The sequence below is a fragment of the Scyliorhinus canicula genome, chromosome 5 (genome assembly GCF_902713615.1).
Source record: "Scyliorhinus canicula chromosome 5, sScyCan1.1, whole genome shotgun sequence".
In the NCBI taxonomy this organism is placed as follows: domain Eukaryota; kingdom Metazoa; phylum Chordata; class Chondrichthyes; order Carcharhiniformes; family Scyliorhinidae; genus Scyliorhinus; species Scyliorhinus canicula.
In genome coordinates, this window is record NC_052150.1 from 115379947 (window position 1) to 115401031 (window position 21085).

Below are 21085 nucleotides of genomic sequence, written 5' to 3' on the forward strand. Positions count from 1 at the left end.
GCAGAATAGACTGACATGACAAAATGGTATGATGTAATGTAGATTGAATAAATAACCAAAGCTGTTTCTCTTTTATCAGTGGATATGCTCGAGATCTTTATAGTCGGTATCTCCGAAACCAGGACAGTTCGGTTGTAAACAAAATGCAACAAAGGTACTGGAAGACCAAGCAGACATTTATTAAAGTGACTGGAAAGAAAGAAGATGAGCATGTTGTTGCATCAGATGCAGACCTTGACTCTAAATTAGAGGTAAAATAGTGGATAATGTTATTTCTAAGTGACTTGCAATAAGTTCAATCATGGGAAATGCAATTTTAAAAAAATATACAGCTTTTAAAGTTTGTTTTGACATAATTGACCCAATTATTTCTTTTTTCAAAACACATTTTATGGTTTCAACAAAAATTAATTTTTTTTTTAAAACTCCAAAGTATTTCAAAATGGAAAGAGATGGGGGAGTTTATTTTAAATAAGAGACGAGGGCCAGGATTTTCCGATCCCCCTTGGCAAATATGGCAAGTCATTGGCTGCTGGTGGGATTCTCCGATCACACCGAAATCTTTGGGTTTGTATGTGGTTTACTGCCAGGGAAACTGCCGTGAGGGGTCGACTTGGTGTGACTGGAAGGTCCTGCCGAAAGAGCAGGAAAAATCTGCCCTTAATGACCAAAAACTTCACCAAACAAAAAAGATGTAAAGGCCTTCTTTAAATGTTTTTACGGTGAAGAGAGAAGTGGAGATATCAAGTGGATTGAGGGAGTATGATGAAATAGGACCTAATGCAGCTGAAGGTTGTGTGACCTAGGTGAACGGGAGGATTGACGAGTCGGGGTGAAAAGATGGGAGGAGATATTAAAAGGCTGGAAGATTCGGAGATAGGGTGGAGCAAAGAGGAGAACAATGGAGATAGAAATGGAGGTGGAAAAAGTTCTTGATGATGGATCTTGTTAATAGCAAGGTATTGGTTTTGAAGTTCGGCTCCGGATCAAACAAGCAATCAATGGTTTTATATGAACTGGTTCAGATCAAATAGAATTGACTTTAAATCTGCGTTTATGGAACAGACATGGTGTGCAACTAGAATTGGGAAGTGAACATTTCAGTTAATACCGATGTCGTGGCTCCTGTAGGGGCCTAATGGTTGGTCAAAGCGACCACCTGCTTCAGGTATACTTTCCCTTTAATAAGCCACTTGATGTTCTCTGACCTATAGGACTCCAAATCCCATTTTAGGATGGAGCTAGTTGGATTGTGGGTCATACAGTCCACAACAATATTAGTACTGCTGAAGAAGTCCCATGAAATAATTTTTTTAATTCTTTTTTATTGTGATCTGGAGGAATCTCCAAGCCCCAATGATATTGTGGTTATTCTCTGACCATGTTACCCAGTGCATATCCCACTATGCTGGGAGAATAGCGGGAGAGTCCTTAAATGGGGTGAAGCAAAGGAGCATATTTAAATGAGATCCTGTCTAGAAGGGTGGGGTCTTTGCTATTGAGAGGTGACGAGGCCCTGATGGGAGACCCTTTGGCAGGGACCCAGTGCCAGCGATTGTGGGGGTGGGAGGGGGGGGTGCTAGGTAGGGAGATTTATGCCGGCGAGGATGCGGGGGGGTGGGGTCTGAAGCCTCGCTGCCAGTGATTTTTCTTTTGGGAGCATTCGCCCATTCTTTAGGTGGCTCCCACCCCAGATTCTCACCTCCCATGCCTGCCAGGACTATTTCACTGCCAGTCAGGTCCCTGCAGGTGATCCAAAATTGCATCATCTTATATTTGAAGGGGTTATTCAGATGCCCATTTAAACAAAGCCTCCACTTCTTCAAGATGCTTCAGTCCTATCGAACAAACACCAAAATTATGTACAGTACAGGAACAGGCCATTCGGCCCTCCAAGCCTGTGCCGATCATGATACCTTAAAAACAACCTTCTGCTCGTACTCGGTCTGTATCCCACTATCTCCTTCCTATTAATGTACCCATCCAGATGCCTCTTAAATGTTGCTAATGTGCCTGTTTTCATCACATTCTCTGGCAGTGTGTTCCAGGCACCACCACTCTCTGTGTGAAAACCTTTCCCAGCACATCTCCCTTAAACTTTCCCCTTCTCACCTTGAATCTGTGGCCCCTTGTAATTGGCACTTCCACCTTTGGAAAAAGCCTCTGACTATCCACCCTGTCTATGCCTTTCATAATGTTGCAGACCTCTATCAGGTCTCCCCTCAGCTTCTGTCTTTCCATGAAAAAGTTTATTCAACTTCTTCTCATTGCCAACACCCTCACGACCAGGCAACATCCTGGTGAACCTTCTTTGCACTCTCTCCAAAGCTTCCTCGCCCTTCTGATAATGTGGTGACCAGAACTGCGTGCAATACTCCAAATGCGGCCTAATCAAGGTTTTATATAGCTGCAACATGATTTCCCAACTCCTGTAATCAATGCCGTTCCACTGCTACTCTCTATTTTCTACAACCAAGCCAGTTCTTTATCCATTTAGGCAGCCCGCTCTGAATCTCATGTGATTTTAGTTTTTGTACCAGTCTGCCATGTGGGACCTTCTCAAATGCCCTGCTAAAAATCCATATAAACTACATCGCAGCCCTTCCCTCATCAATTTTCTTTGTTACCTCTTCAAAAATCTCAGTCAAGTTGGTGAGCCATGACCTTCCCCATACAAAACCATGCAGCCTGTCACTAACTAGTCCATTTTCCTCCAAATGTGCATATGTTCTGTCCCTCTGTATCTTTTCCAAAAGCTTCCTCACCACTGATGTCAGGCTCACCGGCCTATAATTTGCTGGATTTCCCTGCTTTTTTTTTTTGAAAAATATTTTATTGAGGCATTTATATTATAAATTTTAACACCATGAACAACTCCCTTCCCTCTAAAACCAGCCAACATGACTTACATAAACAAACCCCACCCCTCAGCTTCTGACCAAAGAAGTTGACAAACGGCTGCTACCTCCAGGCAAAACCTTCAATCGAGCCCCTCGGGGCGAATTTAATTTTCTCAAGCCCTGCTTCCTTTCCTAAACAAGGGAACAACACTGGTTATCCCCCAGTCCTCTGGAAGCTCTCCTCTGGTCAAAGAGGACGGGAAGATAACTGTTAAGGCCTCTACTAGTTTTCTCCTTGCCTCCCGCAGTAACCAGGGATTGATCCCAAACTTGTCCTCCGGAACTTGTCTACCTTAATGCAATTTAGGATACTCAACACTTCCTCCTTTGATATATTGAAGTTCTCAAGCGCAGTCACACACCTATCCCTGACCTCGACGTCCATCACGTTCTTCTCCCTGGTGAATACTGATACAAAGTACTCATTTAAGTAGTTCACCGAATTCCTGTGGTTCCAAGCATAACTTCCCTCCATTGTTCTTGAGTGGGCCTACTGTTTCTCCCACTGCTTTCTTGGTCCCAGTACGTGCATAAAAAGCCTTGGAATTCTCCTTGACCATATTTGCTAAAGACATGTCAATTTAGCCCTCCTAATTCCACATTTAAGTTCCTTCCTACTTTCACTGTACTCCTCAAGGGCTTTGTCAGTTTTTAGATGTGTAGACCTTTCATGCTTCCTATTTCCTTTTGACTAAGCTTACAAATTCACTTGTCATCCATGGTTCCTGAATCCTGACATTTCTATCCATTTTTGTGGGGATATGCCTGTCCTGCACTTCAATCAACTGGCCTTTAAAAACCTCCCACATAACAGATGTGGATTTGCCATCAAATAGCCGCTTACACTCCACATTCCCCAATTCCTGTCTAATTTGGATGTAATTGGCCCTCGCCAAATTAAGCTCTCTCACCCGCGGGCCACTCTTGTCCTTATCCATGACTACACAAAAACATTTTTATTGCCATTTTTTCTATTTTTACAGAATAACAATTTAACGACAAAGTTACGGCAAGTGTTGTACAGTTACTTATTTACATACTTTTTAACATACATTCTCCCCTCTTCCGCCCTGGGTGTCATACAACTGAGCTCCACTCCTCTTTCCTACGGTTTTTGTTGTTGGCCTTGTGGGTTTGGCGGGGGGTTCCTTCTCCCTCCCCTTCCACCTCACCTAGACCCTTTTCCCCCATGTTTCTCTCTGTGAACCCTGTCATAATATGCACTCATACACATCATGAGGTAAAGACAGGCTGTGATAGACACCCAGGTTAGCTAATCAACACACAGGCCAGAACACAACTAATCACTAGACAGAACACTAAAGGGGGACTTTCCACTATAAAACACACGAGGCATCAGCACTCCACCTCTTTCTACTGGTGACAACTGTAGTGACAGTCAGGGTATATATATTAGAGAGCACCTTCCACACGTGGCTCAGGGCTAGCCTGGTCTAGTTAGTTAGAGTTAGAATAGTAGTGTCAACCTACAACAAGCTGTGTGCCTTGTTACAGAAGTTCAATAAATCTTATTGAACCAACGTCTAAGTTTGATGTCTGCTTTACAGTCTAACTGCATCCGGTTGCAGTCCATGTTACCCCAGGGTGAATAACACGACAAACCCCTTGTGTTCTCTCCTTACCTCGTCCCTCCTTGTTCCATACGTTCTTGTCTGCTCTCTCTTGTCCCACCCTCTTTCTCTAGTCACTGTTGGCTTCAAACTAGTCTTGGCAACAGCCTGACGAATCGCCTCTCTGCATTTTGGAAGTCCTCGTCCGACTCACGGATGGTGTACTTAATCTTCTCCGGGTGGAGAAATTCCTACAGGTCTGCCAGCCACTCTGAAGCTGTGGGTGGTGTTGCTGATCGGCAGGAGAGCAGGATTCTCCGGCGTGCGATTAAGGAAGCAAAAGCAAGGGCATTGGCCCTCTTCCCCATATTTAGTTCTGGCTGGCCAGACACCCCGAAAACTGCCACACTCGGTGTTATGTGAGAGTACCTTTAAGAAATGGATGTTTAAGCAATGTACCTTTAAGAAATGGAGCAGCTCATATTACTGAAGTGATGTCCGAGGGGGGAGCTGAGCTGAGAACACTTCAGCTTTTTCTGTGTTTAGTTTCAGTTTGAGAAAGCAGCTGAAAAGTGCATGGCTGGTTTGCTGTGAGCTGTTTTGAAAGGAGAAAGCCAGTTTTGAGAAAAGAGCTCGAGAAAAGAGTCTGTGTTTGCAGTAAACTGGATGTGCTGTGATCTTTGCCAGGAAAGAATATGTCTGAATCATTTGGGTGATTTAAACTCATAATAGTAATGTCTCTAACCTGGGGCGAAATTCTCCGGCCCCCAGCAGGGTCGGAGAATCGCCTGGGGCCGCCGAAAATCCCGCCCCCGCCGTGGCAGAGATTCTCCGCCACCCGGGAAGTGGCGGTGGCGGGAATCTCTCCACTCCGATCGGCGAGGCCCCTGCGGTGATTCTCCGGACCGGATGGGCTGAAGTCCCGCCGCTGGGAGGCCTCTCCCGCCGCCGAGGTTTGAACCACCTCTGTAACGGCGGGATCAGCGGTGCGAGCGGGTCCTTGGGGGGGTTGGGGGGGGCGATCGGACCCCGGGGTGTGCCCCCACGGTGGCCTGGCCCGCGATCGGGGCCCCCCGCTCAGACCCCGGGCCAGTGCCCTGGGTGCACTCTTTCTCCTTCCGTGGCCACCACGGCCTCCGCCATGGCGGAAGCGGAAGAGAAACCCACATCGCGCATGCGCCGGTGGTGACGTCAGCGGCAGCTGGCCGCTGACGTCACTGCCGGCGCATGTGCCGACCGGCGAAAGCCTTTCGGCCAACCCCGCTGCCGGGGGCGCCGGTTTTTTGCGCCAGTCTTCTGGTGCCAACCGCTCCGGCGCGGGGCTGGCCCCCAAAGGTGGGGAGAATTCCCCACCTTTGGGGAGGCCCGACCCCTGAGTGGTTGGCGCCACTCCCCTACGTCGGGACCCTCCGTCACGCCGGGTAGGGGAGAATCCAGCACCTGATGTGTTTCTGTTTAAAGGTGTTAAGTCTTTTGGAGGTTTGAAGGAACATTTTGAGGAATTATTTAGTGTTATTATTGTATAATAGTTGTATTATTTTAAGTAAGGGGTGTTGAGGGGTCCTATGTTTATTTAAGAAGGTTAAGTTGAATTCATGGAATAAACATTGTTTTGTGTTTAAAAACCCCTGTGTCGATAATTGTAATACCACACCTGGAGACCAAGCCATGTGCTTCAAAAGAAAAAATACATTAAAGAGAGAGGTTGGTTGAACTCCATGATACATTTTGGGGTTCTGAAAACACCTCTCCCATAACATCGGGCACGGCTCCACCCTCACCCCCACAACCTTGGACATCGCCTCTAAGAAGGTTGTCCAGAACCCGACAAGTCTGGGGCAAGCCTAGTCATGTGGGTGTGGTTGGCCGGGTCTCTCTGGCACCGTTCACATTTATCCTGCACCTCCTGGGAAGAACCTGTTCATTCGGGTTCTGGTCAGCTGTGCTTTGTGCACCACTTTGAACTGCATGCGGCTTAGCCTTGCGCAGGAGGAGGTGGAGTTGACCCTATTCAGTGCTTTGCTCCAGAGTCCCCAAACCATTTCCGTCACCAGTTCATCCTCACATTTTTGTCTGGCTTGTCCAGCAGCAGTCTTGCCCTATCCTGTGACCATCCATAGATGTTCCCACACTTCTCTCCCTGCTTACTGGCCATATTCATTAGTTCCTCTGGTAGTGTGGCTCTCGGGACCATGGGATATGTTGCCGTCTCCTTGCGGAGAAAGTGTTTAATTTGGAAATGTCTCGAGTTCCTGTCTTGTCGGTAGTTCCAGGTCTTCCGTCAGTTCACCCAAGGTTGCTAGTCTGTCCCTTATGTAAAAGTCCCTGACTGCTCGCGTCCCCCGTCCTGTCTCCAATTTTTAAAGGTGGCGTCCTGGCTAGTGGGAATTTGTAGTTTCAAAAGATGGCAGCCATGGGGGACATCTCGGTTAGACCAAAATGCTGCCTCATTTGGTTCCATGTCTTTAGTGTCACTACCACACTGGGCAGGATGTATGTGTAATTCGGCGGGGGGGGGGGGGGGGGGGGGCCTAGAGGGTCGTTCCCTTGCAGGGGGACTGCTCCAACATTACCCATTCCATGTTGGGTTCACGTATCCACCCCCTCTCCCTCTCTGCCATAGCTGCCCAGTAGTAATACTGAAAATTCGGCAGGGCCAGACGCCCATAGTTTTCCTCCTTTGCAGTGTCGATTTAGGGATCCTTGGGTTCTTGTGTCCCTTCACACAAGCACCATGATCATTTTGTCTATATTATTAAAAAAGGCCTTGGGGATGAAGATCGGTATGGATCTAAACAGGAAGAGTAACCTCGGCGCTACGCTCATCTTGATCATCTGCACCCTCCCCACCAGGGAAAGCAGGAGTGCATCCCACCTCTGTAGGCCCTTTTTAACTTCCTCCGCCAGACTGGTCAGATTCCACTTGTGGCCTGTCTGGATCCCCAGGTAGCGGAATTTGTTTTGGGCTAGTTTGAATGGTAGTCCCACCAGCTCTGTCACTTCTCGTTTGGGTTCACCGGGAATGCTTCACTCTTGCCCAGGCTGAGTATGTAGCCGGATAAGGCTCTGAACTCTTCCAGAAGCTGCATGATTGCTTTCTGGCCGTTCTGTGGGTTTGAGATGTTGAGGAGCAGGTCATCCACATAGAGTGAAATTCTGTGCTCTCTGCCTCCTCTTCGAATCCAGAACAGTCAGCAGGGGTTCATTTGCCAGGGCAAACAGGAGCGGGGACAGTGTGCATCCCTGCCTTATGCCTCTGTGCAGCTGGAAGTATTCAGAGCTGGTGGTGTTGGTCTGAAAGCTCACCTTGCGGGTATTGTACAGGAGTTCCACCCATGAGGTGAACCCTACTCCTAGCCCAAACTGCTCTAGTACCTGAAAGAGGTACTTCCACTCGACTCTGTCAAAGGCCTTAACTGCGTCCAGGGAGACGATGACCTCTGGTGTTTTCTCCCCGGTGGGGTCATTGTTACATTCAGCAGCCGCCTGATGTTTGTAGTTAGCTGTCTGCCTTTACCAAAGCCCACCTGGTCCTCTGCGACCACCTCCGGTACTCAGTTCTCCAGTTCTCTTGGACCTTCACGAATAGCTTCACGTTTACGTTGAGCAGCGAAATGGGTCTGTATGATCCGCATTCCGTCCGGTCTGTCTTGTTTGGGTATCAGTGATGTCGTGGCCTGTGTTAGGATGGGAGGCAGGGTCCTTCTCGCTAGTGAGTCTGCAAACATATTCCTTAGTTGTGGGGCCAGGGCTGGTGCGAATTTCTTGGAGGTCCGTTGGGAACCCATTGGGTCCCGGCGCCTTCCCTGCCTGCATGGATCTCTGCTCTCCATGATCTCTCCTACTTCTATTGGTGCTTCCAGTTCCCCCCAACCTATTGTCCCCCACACCTGGCATGTCCAGTCCCTCGAGGAGTCATTTCATTCCCCCCACCCTTCGAGTGGTTCGGAGGTGTACAACTCTCAGTAGAAGGCCTTGAACGCTCGGTTGACTTTTTTTTTGCTCGGTGACCAGTCTGTCTCTGCTATTCTTCACCTGGGATATGTCCCTCGTGGCTGCCTCCTTTCTCAGCTGGTGAGTCAGGCCAGCCTTTTCTCTGTGCTCACAGACGGTCCCCGGTGTCTGGCGAAGTTGGTGCACCACTTTCCTGGTGGATAGCAGGTTAAAGTCTATTTGTAGCTTTTTCCTCTCTGCCAGAGGTCCGGGCCTCGGAGTACTTTCTTTCAACCTCCAAAATGGAGTCGATCAGTTGTTGCCTGGCCTTCCCCTCTTCCCTGTCGCTACGTGTCTTGTAGGCTATAATTTCTCCCTAATCACACCCTTTCGTGTCTCCCAGAACATGGAAGGTGATGTTTTCTGTCAGAAGGCCTTGTCAGCCAAGAGGTTCGTGTCCAGTCTCCATGTGGGGTGCTGGGCATGGCCCGTCTCCAACCTCTCATCCATGTAATGTGGAGCGTGGTCGGAGTTGACTATGACTGAATATTCCACCCTTACTATTCCTGGAAGCACCACTGCAAAGAAGTCTATCCTTGAATATGCTTTGTGCACCGGCGAAATGAACAGGAATTCCTTCTCACCGGGATGTAACTGCCATGGGTCCACCGCCCCAATCTACTCCACGAATATTCCCAGCTCCCCCTTGATCCCTAACCGCCTTTGTCGCTGTAAACCTTGTCCTCTTACTGATCAGTATGGCTACTCCCGTAGCCCTCGTCTCGTAGCATGAATGGTACGTCTGTCCCACCCAGCCCTTTCTTACTCGCAGTCAGTCCTTCTCCCTCAGGTGTGTCTCCTGCAGGAAAAGTATGTCAGTTTTCAAACTTCTTAAATGGGCGAAGATTCTGGATCTTTTCACTGGGCCGTTAAGTCCCCTGACATTCCAGGTGATAATTTTGATGGGGGTTTCTGCCCCCTGTTCCTGCGGGATCAACCATACTTACCTTATGGACGCACCCCTGTACTCCGGGGTTTCCCTTTGTTTGGGGGCCATCCAGAATGGCCACAGTCGCTGTTCTCACCATGAAGTCGGGCCCCAGGGCTCTGGGGTTTCCCTTTGTCCAGGAGGCACCCAACATGGCCGCCAATTATGTGTACGCCACGTGGGCACTCCCCTGTACTCCGGGGTCGCCTTTTGCACAGGGACCCTCCAAAGTGGCTGCTTATTCCCTCCGCCTGCTCCCTACCTGCCGAAGCCAATCCGAAAACCAAATCCTTTTTCACGCCCTGTTCCCTACGTGCCTGCCCCAAGCGCTCCCTGTTGGGAGGTGCACCATGGCCCCCCCTTGCTGTCTGTCTTTCCCTACTAGTGTGGTGGCTCCCCTCCCGGGCTGGTATAGCCCCTAGTTTAAGTCCGCTGACTGTCCGCTTTCCATGCCTGTACCCTCACCTGCTTTTCCCTGCCCTCACTCGCTCCTGTGACCTGTCTTTTTGATCAGAACGAGGCAGTACAGCCTTGTGAAAACATGACAACTGTCTATTGGGTCTCTATTTCTTTAGCAATCCTCCTCTGATCAGCCTTCATCGCTGCCTCCACTGTCCCTTGTCCAGGCCGTTGGTCTGCATGAATTTGTTTGCCTCCACCGGGGTAGTGAAATAGTGTTCTGCTTCGTGACGTGGAGCCTGGCTGGGAACAGCATACCAAATCGTACCCCATTTTTGTATAGGGCCGACTTTGCCTGGTTAAGCTCGGCCCTGCGTTTTGCCAGTTCTGCCCCAACTCTTGGTAAACCTGGATTTTGTGCCCTTCCTGTGTACTCTCTAGTCTGTCTTACCCACTGCAGGACCCTCTCCCCGTCCTGATATCGGAGCAGTTCGCAATGATCACTCTCGGCAGCTCCCCCTTCTTGGGTTTCGGCCTGAATGACCTGTGTGCCCTGTCGAGTTTTGGGGGATCGGGAAAGCTGTCTCTCCCGATTAGGTTGGCCAGCATTTGGGCGAGGTGGCCCATCGTGTCTCTACCCTCGATGCCTTCTGACAGGCACACAGTCTGATTATTCGGGGGGGGGGGGGGGTGAATTCCGCCCTGACGCTAGCTGACGTATTCTCCGGCGCCGTTTTTCGTATGCGGGTGGGATTCACACCGGTCGGGGGCCGTTGACAGCCGGGGGGGGGGGGCGCGAAGGGGGACTTGACCCCGGGAGGGTTCCTACGGGGGGGGGGGACTTGACCCCGGGAGGGTTCCTATGGTGGCCTGGCCTGCACTCAGGGCCCACCGATCTGCGGCCGGGCCTGATCTGATCCGTGGGGGCACTCCTTCCGCGCCGATCCCTATAGGGCTCCGTCATGGCCGGCACGGAGAATCCTCCGTGCATGCTCCAAAATACGGCGGCTGGTCTGCGCATGCGCGGAAGCACGCTGGCGGTTCCACGCATGCACGAGATCACGACGGCCGTTCCGCGCATGCGCAAACTCGCGCAGTCCCTTCGCCGCCAGTTGGAGCGGTGCCAATCCCTCTGGCATCCTCCTAGCCCCCAAGACAGGTGAGAATTCCTCACCTTGGGGGCCCGTTGACGCCAAAGTCGTTGGAACTGGTTTTCCCGCTGACGTGGGGACTTGGTCCTCGGAAGGGAGAAACCCAGCCCTAGTTCTTGACTAGTTAGTGTCTTATTATCTAATAAATGCGTGGTAAAGATAACTAAAGGAAATATAGTATAACCTACTAATACTGATAAATTATCCTAGAGCTACTGTAAGTACAACTATCCACTAACATGACTATCTCCCAACTACTCTAGGTACAGTGTCACGTGGTAGAATTACACTGCCACCTGCTGGTCGGAGGTCGTTTACATAATTGTATGCATGGTTGCTTCTGCATGTCATCACACCGACACCTGGATTTCGATCCTGATCCCCTCTTTCATGGCAGTCAGCTCCTTCATGAGGAGTGTCTTCCATCCTCTCCAGGTGGTGGGGGCGAGGCTAATTCTCGGGACGATGGTCTCCCTCTCTCCTGGGTGGCCAAGGCCTCTTCACCTTGTGGGTCTGCAGGCTTGTCCACATGCTGCTCATGGCCCTTTCCGCCACTTCTGTTGTCCCTTCGACCCCTCGAACTCCTGTTTGCTGGCTTTTTTTGTGGTTGTTTTCTTTTCCCCGTTGAGGTTAACTTGCCTTCAAATTTTCAGGCAAAATTGGCCTACAAGTGCCTATTTGGTTCTGGTTTGAAGGAGAGCCACCTGATGTGCGTCCGCTCAGCACATTACCATCACCAGAAGTCAACTACCCAAAATCTTGTGGAATTATTGTCACTGAGCCCAAAATGCTCACCCACTGAACCATAAATCACCTGGCTTGCCTCATTCCCCAATACAAAGTCTAGTATGGCCCCCTCCATGGTTGGATTGTCAACATACTGTATCAAAAAGCCCACCTGGACAAATTGCTCTCCATCCGAGCCCTTGGCTGTAAGGGATTCTATCCTTTTTTCACTCCTTTTCAGTATCTGACTACACAACTGCTCCTCTGTCTCCTGCAGGCTGTTGGGAGGTCTATAGTACACTCCCAACATTGTGATTTCACCCTTCTTATTCCTGAGCTCCACCCATAATGCCTCTCTACAAGATCCTTCCAATGTTTCCTCCCTCAACACAACTGTGATCTGCTCCCTAATCAGCAATCCAACTCCCCCACCTCTTGTTTTCCTTCTGCCCTGTCAAAAACAGTGATGTTCTGGAATGTTGAGCTGCCAGTCCTGTCTCTCCTTTAGCCATGTCTCCGTAATTGCAATTATGTCATAGTTCCAAGCAGTATTCCAGACTCTCAGTTCATCTGTTTTATTTCATTCATCAAAGTTAACACACTCCAGACCTACAGTCCTGCTGAGCCCTGCGGCCTCCCTCTGCTCTTACTCTGCACGATGTTTATCTCCGTCTCACTTTTTTCCCCAGTTTTACACTTACTGGCCTGCCGTTCCAGTTCCCACCCCCTGCCACACTAGTTTAAACCCTCCTGAACAGCACTCGCACTAGCAAGCCTCCTGTCCAGGATATTGGTGCCCCTCCAGTTCAGGTACAACCCGTCCTTCTTGTACAGGTCCCACCTTCCCCAGAAGACATCCCAATGATTCATATATCTAAAGCCCTCCCTGCTACATCAGCTCTTTAGCCACGTGTTCAACTGTACTATTTCCCTGTTCCAAGCCTCACTAGCATGTGGCATGGGGAGTAATCCTGAAATTACTACCCTAGAGGTCCTGCTTTTTTGCTCCCAACCAGGACTTTTAGTGGCTTGTGGAGGGGATGAAGTCAAGAGCAACAAAGCAAAGTCTATCATGGTGACTGAAAATCATACTTTCTATGTTTTTGATGTTTTGAATGGAAGCTTTATCTTGTATGTCGATTGATGTTACACAGATTGGGTGGAAATCTCCGATCCACCACCGGGTCGGAGAATCGGCCGGGGGTGGCGTGAATCCCGCCCCCGCCGGCCGCCAAATTCTCCGGCACCGGAGATTTGGTGGGGGCGGGAATCCCGCCGTGCCGGTCGGCGGCCACTCGCAGCGCCGCCCCCCCCCCCCCCCCCCCCAGCGATTCTCCGGCCCGCGATGGGCTGAAGTCCCGCTGGTTCTATGCAGGTCCCGCCGGCGTAAATTAGACAAGGTCCCTTACCGGCGGGACCTGGCGGCGCGGGTGGGCTCTGGGGTCCTGGGGGGGGGTGCGGGGCGATCTGGCCCTGGGGGGTGCCCCCACGGTGGCCTGGCACGCGATCGGGGCCCACCGATCCGCGGGCGGGCCTGTGCCGTGGGGGTACTCTTTTCTACGCGCCAGCCATGTCAGCCTCCGCGATGGCCGACGCGTAGGTGAACCCCCCTGCGCATGCGCGGGGATGATGCCAGCAGCCGCTGATGCTCCCGCGCATGTGCAGACCCACGCCGGCCGGCGTACTCCCTACGGCCCCGGCTGGCGTGGCACCAAAGGCCTTCCACTCCGGCCGGCGGGGTGCGAACCACTCCGGCGCTGGCCTAGCCCCTGAAGGTGCGGAGGATTCCGCACCTTTGGGGCGGGCCAACGCCGGAGTGGTTCACGCCACTCTGTTCCTCTGGGACCCCCCGCCCCACCGGGTACGGTAGAATCTACCCCATTGTCAGATAGAACAGAGACTGATGTAGGATTGAGAAAAGTGAGGGAGAGATAGAGCCGGGAGTCATAGCGAGCAAATGTGGACGATGTCCTGTGTTTGTCTGTATGTTGATTTAAAAAGGAGGGAGGATTAAGGATAGAACATTGTGGAACACTGGCAAGGAGTTAGTACCTGAGTGAGAAGAGAACCTGTTGCTGCAGATTCCCTGGCTACATTCAGCATTGCTTTTGGATGATGCCAATAAAAAGGGCAAAGGAGGTGAGGCAATGGAAGAAAATGGTATAGTTGACCATATCAAATGCTGTGAAGCGTAAGGAGAACCAAGGTCCATGCTCTCTAAAATTAACCTCTTTGCTGACTCGCATTCCAGTGTAGTGAGCACACCATGATCATATTCCTCTAAACAATGCCACGCATGTCGAAAGCATATTTTCAGTTTTATATAGGTAACTAACTAACCCACTAAAATATAACGTTTGGCATTCTGCGGACCATAACATTTTTGTTTGTTTCTGTGGGTTCAGTCGACATGGATGCTGTTTTATCAGGTTAATTTCACTAAGTCTGCATCATGTTCAGTTAATGTAGTGCACCCCAGTGTGTCACTACAAATCTTATTCTTTTGCAGTAGCCTTATGAGATCTTTCTGGGGTTTTTTTAAATTCCTTCTTGGGATGTGGGTGTTGCTGGCTGGACCAGCATTTGTTACCCATCCCTAATTGCCCTTGGACTGAGTGTCTTGCTGAGCTAGTGGTGGGCAGTTGAGTCAACCGCATCGCTGTGTGGATCTGGATCATGTAGGGCAGACCGGGTAAGGATGGCAGATTTCCTTCACTTGAAGGACATTAGTGAACCAGATTGTTTTTTACGACAATCGGCAATGGTTTCATGGTCATCATTAGGCTTTTAATTCCAGATTTTTATTGAATTCAAATTTCACCATGTGCCATGATGGTATTTGAACCCGGGACACCGGATCATGACCCTGGGTCTCTGGATTACTAATCCAGTGACCATGCCGCTACTCCAGCGCCTCCTAAGTATTCTCTTCTAAGTTTTCAAACTCGGTATCTAACTGTTCTAGTATTATCGGATTTGCTAATCCTACCACAGGAGGGTCGCTCTTTGAACTGTCGATCTCTTCCCCTACTTTACTCTTACTATCTCTGTCCTCTTCCACTACTTCTACCACCTGACACACTAATTTCTTCCTATCCTCTTCCCTACGATGGTATTTTTTCAAGGTATTTCTGTGGCATAATCAGTCATTCTTCCTATGATCATGCGTATTTATTAGGTAAGTTACCTGACTCACCCTCCTAACTACCTTAAGGGGCCGAAAAATTTGCTTTCAGAGGTTCACCCTGCAAAGGCAACAATATCAGTATCACATCTTCAACTTGGAATATTTTGGACTTGGCATGTTTGCCCACATTCTTTCTCCCAAACCCTTAATATGCTCTTGGGCTACCTGATGAGCTCCTGTGAGTCTTTCCAGAGACATGGACACGTAATCCAACATTGAGGATTCATTTTTTTTGTTTTTGAAACTTCTCTTTCATTAACTTTAATGGAACCTGAACTTCATGGCCATCAAACAGTTCAAATGGGCTAAACCCATTAGGTTCATTTGGTGAATCCCTGATGGCAAATAGTAAATAAAATCCAATCCCTTGTCTCAATCTCTTGAATATTCATGGTGATAGGCCCTAATCATGGTTTTGAGAGTCTAATGATATTTCTCCAAAGCTACCTGAGTTTTGGGGTGACTTTCGTGGCTTGATACTTAAACTATGAATTATGTTCTGGCAAATTTTAGACATAGAAGGTAGAACCCTGGTCAGATTGTACTTTTAAAGGTACACCATAGTGTATGAAGAATTACATCAACTTTTTCACTACTAATTATCTGTAATTGTTTTTAAAGGTATTGCTTCTGGAAATCGGTGGTCATATCCATTATCATAACATATACTGATGCCCTGCCTTCGTTTTAGGCAATGGTCCTATGCAATCTACCAATACCTGACTAAATGGTTCTTCAAACACTGGTATGAGTATCAAAGGTGCTGGTCTAATCATATTCTATGGTTTACCTATTACCTGACAGGTATGATAGGTTCTACAGAAATGCTACACCTTTACCCAGTCCTGGCCAGTAAAATGCCAGTTAACTGATGACTGAGTTTTCCAAATTCCCACATGTCCTTCCATTGAATCTCATGTGCTACCCGCAGTATTTACCACCATATTTGGATGGTACCACTATGTGATGAACAACCGTCCACAGGTCCATGAGGATGTCTCTACATCCTCATCAGAACTCTGTTCTTAACATAATAGTGCTCTGGAACCCCTTCTCCCTCAACTTCTGTGAGAGCCAGCTATGTTAATCTATGTAACACTGGGCGTGATCGTCCCAAAAGGGAAAAGATTGCCCTATAGAGCGTGTTTAGCCGTGTGTTTTATGGTATTCACAGTGCCACGAAACACATGACTGTTCAACGCGACTTGCGTTGTATAAGGAGCCTGGACGGGAACACTCGGCCGAGGCTGCACATAGCCCTTTTTTTTTTTACAATGCGGAGTTCCGTTCAACTCTTGGGAGGGAAAAACAGTCTGGATTTTGACAGTAGTCAGATAATATAGTGGTATTTTAGAAGAGGATAGATAGGACAACAAGGACCCCTACATCAGACTCCTATTCATTGACTACAGCTCTGTCTTCAACACCATAATCCCAGCCAAGCTCATATCAAAACTCCAAAACCTAGGACGTGGCTCATCTGAGGAAGGAGCAGTGCTCCGAAAGCTAGTGTTTGAAACAAACCTGTTGGACTTTAACCTGGTGTTGTAAGACTTCTTACTGTCCTGACCCATAGACCACAATCAGTAAGGATGAACAACAACACCTCTTCCACTATAGTTCTCAATACCGGGGCCCCACAAGGCTGAATACTTAGCCCCCTACTATACTCCCTATACACACCACTGTGTGGAAAAATGTGGCTCCAACTTCATCTACAAGTTTGTTGATGACATGACCGTAGTGGGTCGGATCTCAAACAACAATGAGTAAGAGTACAGAAGGGAGGTGGAGAACCTAGTGGAGTGATATAACGACAACAATCTCTCTCAATATCAGCAAAACTAAAGAGCTGATCATTGACTTCAGGAAGCAAAGTATTGTACACATCCCTGTCTGCATCAATGGTGCTGAGGTGGAAATGGTTAACAGCTTCAAATTCCTAGGTGTAGACATCACCAACAGTCTGTCCTGGTCCACCCATGTCAACGCTATGACCAAGAAACCACAACAGCGCCTACACTTCCTCAGGAAACGAAGGAAACTTGGCATGTCCACATTGACGCTTAACAATCTTTACAAATGTACCATAGAAAGCATCCTATTTGGCTGCATCACAGCTTGGTATCGCAACTATTCGGCCCAAGACCATAAGAAGCTACAGAGAGCCGTGAACACAGCCCAGTCCATGACGTGAACCCACCTCCCACCCATTGAGTCTGTCTACACCTCCCTTAGGAAAGCAGGCAGCATAATCAAAGACCCCTCTCACCTGGGTTATTCTCTCTTCCATCAGGGAGAAGATACAAAAGTCTGAGAACACTCAATAACAGATTCAACAACAGCTTCCCCGCTGTGACCCGACTCCTGAATAACCCTCTTATGGACTGAACTCCTCTCTCCATGCACCCTCTCTACTGTGTAACACTACACTCCGTATGCTTCACCCAATGTCTTTGTGTATTTATTGGATGTCCAATGTTTTTCATATATGGAACGATCTCCTGGAGAGAGAATTCTCGGGGTCTGGCAAACTGAGGAAGAGGTTTTTTTTAAAATTTAGAGTATCTAATTATTATTTTTTTCCCAATTAAGGCGCAATTTAGCATGGCCAATCCACCTATCTTACACATCTTTTGGGTTGTGGGGGCAAGGCCCACGCAGACACTGGGAGAATGTGCAAACTCTGCACGGACAGTGACCCAGGGCCGGGATTGAACCTGGGACCTCGGTGCCGTGTGGCCGCAGTGCTAACCACTGCGCCACCGTTCTGCCCGAGGAAGAGGTTTGTGAGGGGGGCAGAGGGCCCAAGATAATGGAACTTAAATTGGCACTGGCCCGTTTTGGTCCTAAAGACTCCTTCTCTTCCTACCTTTCAACCGTGCCCTTGGATTTGCTTTCACTAATCTCTTTTGTCATGAACAAGGATTTCCTTTTATGTTCCTCCTTGGAAACATTTTGGCTTAAATTTACTATTTTGTAAAATTAGTGGCCAAAAGTCATGAAATAGTCCATTTCCTGATATGAAACTTGTGCGGAATTCAAAAATTTAATGAATTATTATTGGGTTTGTTGACTTATGTACCCGTTAAATACTTTTAAAGGGTTTTTGGAATGGGTGGCAGAATTGGACTTCTCTTTCAGAAAAATAACAGTGGCAGGATCAGCCAAATGTTCTTCCTTCCATGTTCAAAACTTCGGTTGCCATCAGTTTCCTGTGAAAAATCTTGCCCTATGACTCTGACTAGAAGCAAATGTTATCTATTTAGTCAAATTGCAAAGTGCGTTACAACATACTATTCAAAAGCTGTTTCGGAAATGACTGGTTCAATCTTAAGAAAAAAATTGTAAAAATGTCAGCCTCTGCCTGCATTAACGAAATATGGAATATAATTAATTGTCATAAATCTGACCGACCACCAGTGTCTGACACTGCAAATCTATAACTGTAAGATTAGTTAGGAATACAAAATTTGACATTGTGATCAAACTTTTGTGAAATGTCCAGCAGTAGCATACAGTAGCCACCTGATGGCACCATGGCAGCATCGTACTTGCAACACCATACGCAAATAACAGCCAAGCTACCTGTGCTTGATGGCCCTAACTCCACCATGTGCAGCCCACAGAATATCAATTTACTCTCTTTAAAATTTCCTCCTCCCTTCTGGGACAGAGTCAGCAGCTTCTTTACCAATGCCCCTTATCTGTCATCACAAAAACGGATATGATAGACAATGGCTCCTGGGGTAGCAATTTTAACTTGGCATGCAGAGTACTCCGAGCTGCTGCTTTATTTGGTGGCGCTACCAATTCCCCCATCGATTACAGACAGTTCAAACACTTGAGAGCAAGTGTCTCTCTGCAATTCTAGTCTTTATTAGTCCTGGTTTCTGTGAACAGTTTTGGTCTCCTTGTCTAAAGAACAATATATCGGCATTGGAGGCAGTCCAGAGAACGTTTGTTAGGTTGATCCTGAGTATGGAGGGAATTTCTTGTGAGGAATTTAGACTTGTATGCATTGGAGTTTAGAAGAACGAAAGGCAAACTTATTGAGACATAGCGGATTCTCAGGGGCTTTGACAGGGTAGATGCTGAAAGTTTGTATTCCCATGTGGGAAAGTATAGGACCAGAGGACATAATTTCAGAGTGAAGGGGTCGCCCATTTAAGGCCAAGATGCGGAGGAACTTATTTTCTGAGTGGAGTTAACCTGTGGAATTCTTTACTGCGGCTTTAGAGGCTGGGTCGTTATGTTTGTTCAAGGCTGAGATAGACAGATTTTTTAATCAGTAAGGGAATCCAGTGTTATGGGGATAGAAGTCTTACAGCGCAGGATGTCATTCGGCCCATTGAGTTTACACTGATCCTCTGAAAGAACAGCCTATCTTGGCCCACTCCCCACTCTATCCCGGTAACCCTATAACCCCACCTAACCTTCACATCCTTGGACACTATGGGGCAATTTGGCATTGCCAATCCATCTTTGGACTGTGGGAGTAAGCTGGAGCACCCGGAAGAAACCCATGCAGACACGGGGGAAAATGTGCTCCACAAAGACAGTAACCGAAGGCCGGAATTGAACCAGGGTACCTGGTGCTGAGAGGCAACAATGCTGACCACTGTGCCACCATGCCGCTAGGAAAGTGGAGTTGAGGATTACCATATCAGATCAGTCATGATCTCATTGAATGGCGGAGCTGACTCAATGAGTCGAATGGCGTATTTCTGCTCCTACGTTGTATGGTTTCATGTCAAAAAGGCCAGGAAGTTGTGTGGTTGGCGGGAGTGTGAAGAGGAAGCATTTGTTGCTTGGTAGCACGGTAGCATTGTGGATAGCACAATCGCTTCACAGCTCCAGGGTCCCAGGTTCGATTCCGGCTTGGGTCACTGTGCATCCTCCCCGTGTGTGCGTGGGTTTCCTCCGGGTGCACCGGTTTCCTCCCACAGTCCAAAGATGTGCAGGTTAGGTGGATTGGCCATGATAAATTGCCCTTAGTGTCCAAAATTGCCCTTAGTGTTGGGTGGGGTTACTGGGTTATGGGGATAGGGTGGAGGTGTTGACCTTGGGTAGGGTGCTCTTTCCAAGAGCCGGTGCAGACTCGATGGGCCGAATGGCCTCCTTCTGCACTGTAAATTCTATAAAAATTCTATAATTCTGTAATTCTATAAGCAGGAAGAGGAATTACTAATGCGTCTTGAGAAGCAGGCTTCAGTGAAAAGATTAAGTCAAGAATATGGTGTTGGTAGATCGAACATTTAGGATTTGAAGAAGCAAATTGAGAAGTTACTTAAATTTTACGCTGACAGTAATATGTCCACATGAATGGATAATAGGAAAATACTTTGTCAGTAAAAGATTGTCCATTTAGACAAAATGTTACTTTGGATCAGGCACCATTAGACCTAAAAATATCCATCGAATCGCATTATTATTCTGACCCAAGCACACCATGTGAATACTCATCTGGATGGTATAACAAATTTTGAAAATACCATGGTATATGTCTGCTGAAAGTATGTGGTAAAAAAGCTTCAGCTGGCCATGAAGCTGCAGAGGCGTAATTAGATGAATTTTCTAGAATAATCTCAGAAGAAGATAAACAGCAGAGCAGCATACATGTGCTAATGAGACCTCATTATATTGGAGATGTGTTCCGAGGAAGATCTATGTAATGGTGGATGAGACGGCATCAATGGGCTTCAAAGATTCCAAGGAACAGCTTACTGCCCTCAGATGTTGAAATGCAGCATGTGTGCACAGGTGTAAATTGCTTATTTTTGGTAAAACCAGAATCCTAGATCTTTCCAGGGATCAGGATTTTTCTTGTTGTTTATATGACCTGTTGAGGATTGTCTGAATGTTGGCAATGATGCTCCAGTTCACCTCCAACTCACAGTGCAATATGCGACGTGGGCATGAATAAGAATGCAGAGAATGAGAGTGACAATGATGATGAAAATGGTGCATTGGATACATCAGAAAAAGTGTCTATTGACAGGTGCAGCATTACGAAGGAATTAATTTATTGAATGGAGGAGATGAGTTTTATTACAAGGCAACATGTTGTCTACAAAATACAAGCGGTGAAAGAAAGGCTCACGTATTTGAAACAACTTGAGCTTTTAAAAGAGATATGATGGAGCCTCAGCTTCTCCAACCTGTGGCTGTGCACAAGCTTACCGCCCCAGGCATTTCTTCTGATACTGACCGACTCTTCTTCAGTTAAT

The 21085-nt window shown here is 47.9% G+C and overlaps 1 protein-coding gene across 9 annotated transcripts in view; it reads left to right on the forward strand.

Annotated features, from left to right (window-relative positions):
* ica1 (islet cell autoantigen 1) overlaps nt 1–21085 on the forward strand; it is a 272925-nt gene that overhangs the window by 30249 nt on the left and 221591 nt on the right. For 7 of the 9 annotated variants that reach the window (XM_038797509.1, XM_038797513.1, XM_038797517.1 and 4 more), the window contains one exon: nt 80–251. The exons of the other annotated variants lie outside the window; for them this stretch is intronic. In XM_038797509.1, the coding sequence (XP_038653437.1) occupies nt 80–251 (172 nt within the window). The remainder of the gene's footprint in view (nt 1–79; nt 252–21085) is intronic. 9 annotated transcript variants of the gene reach the window in all.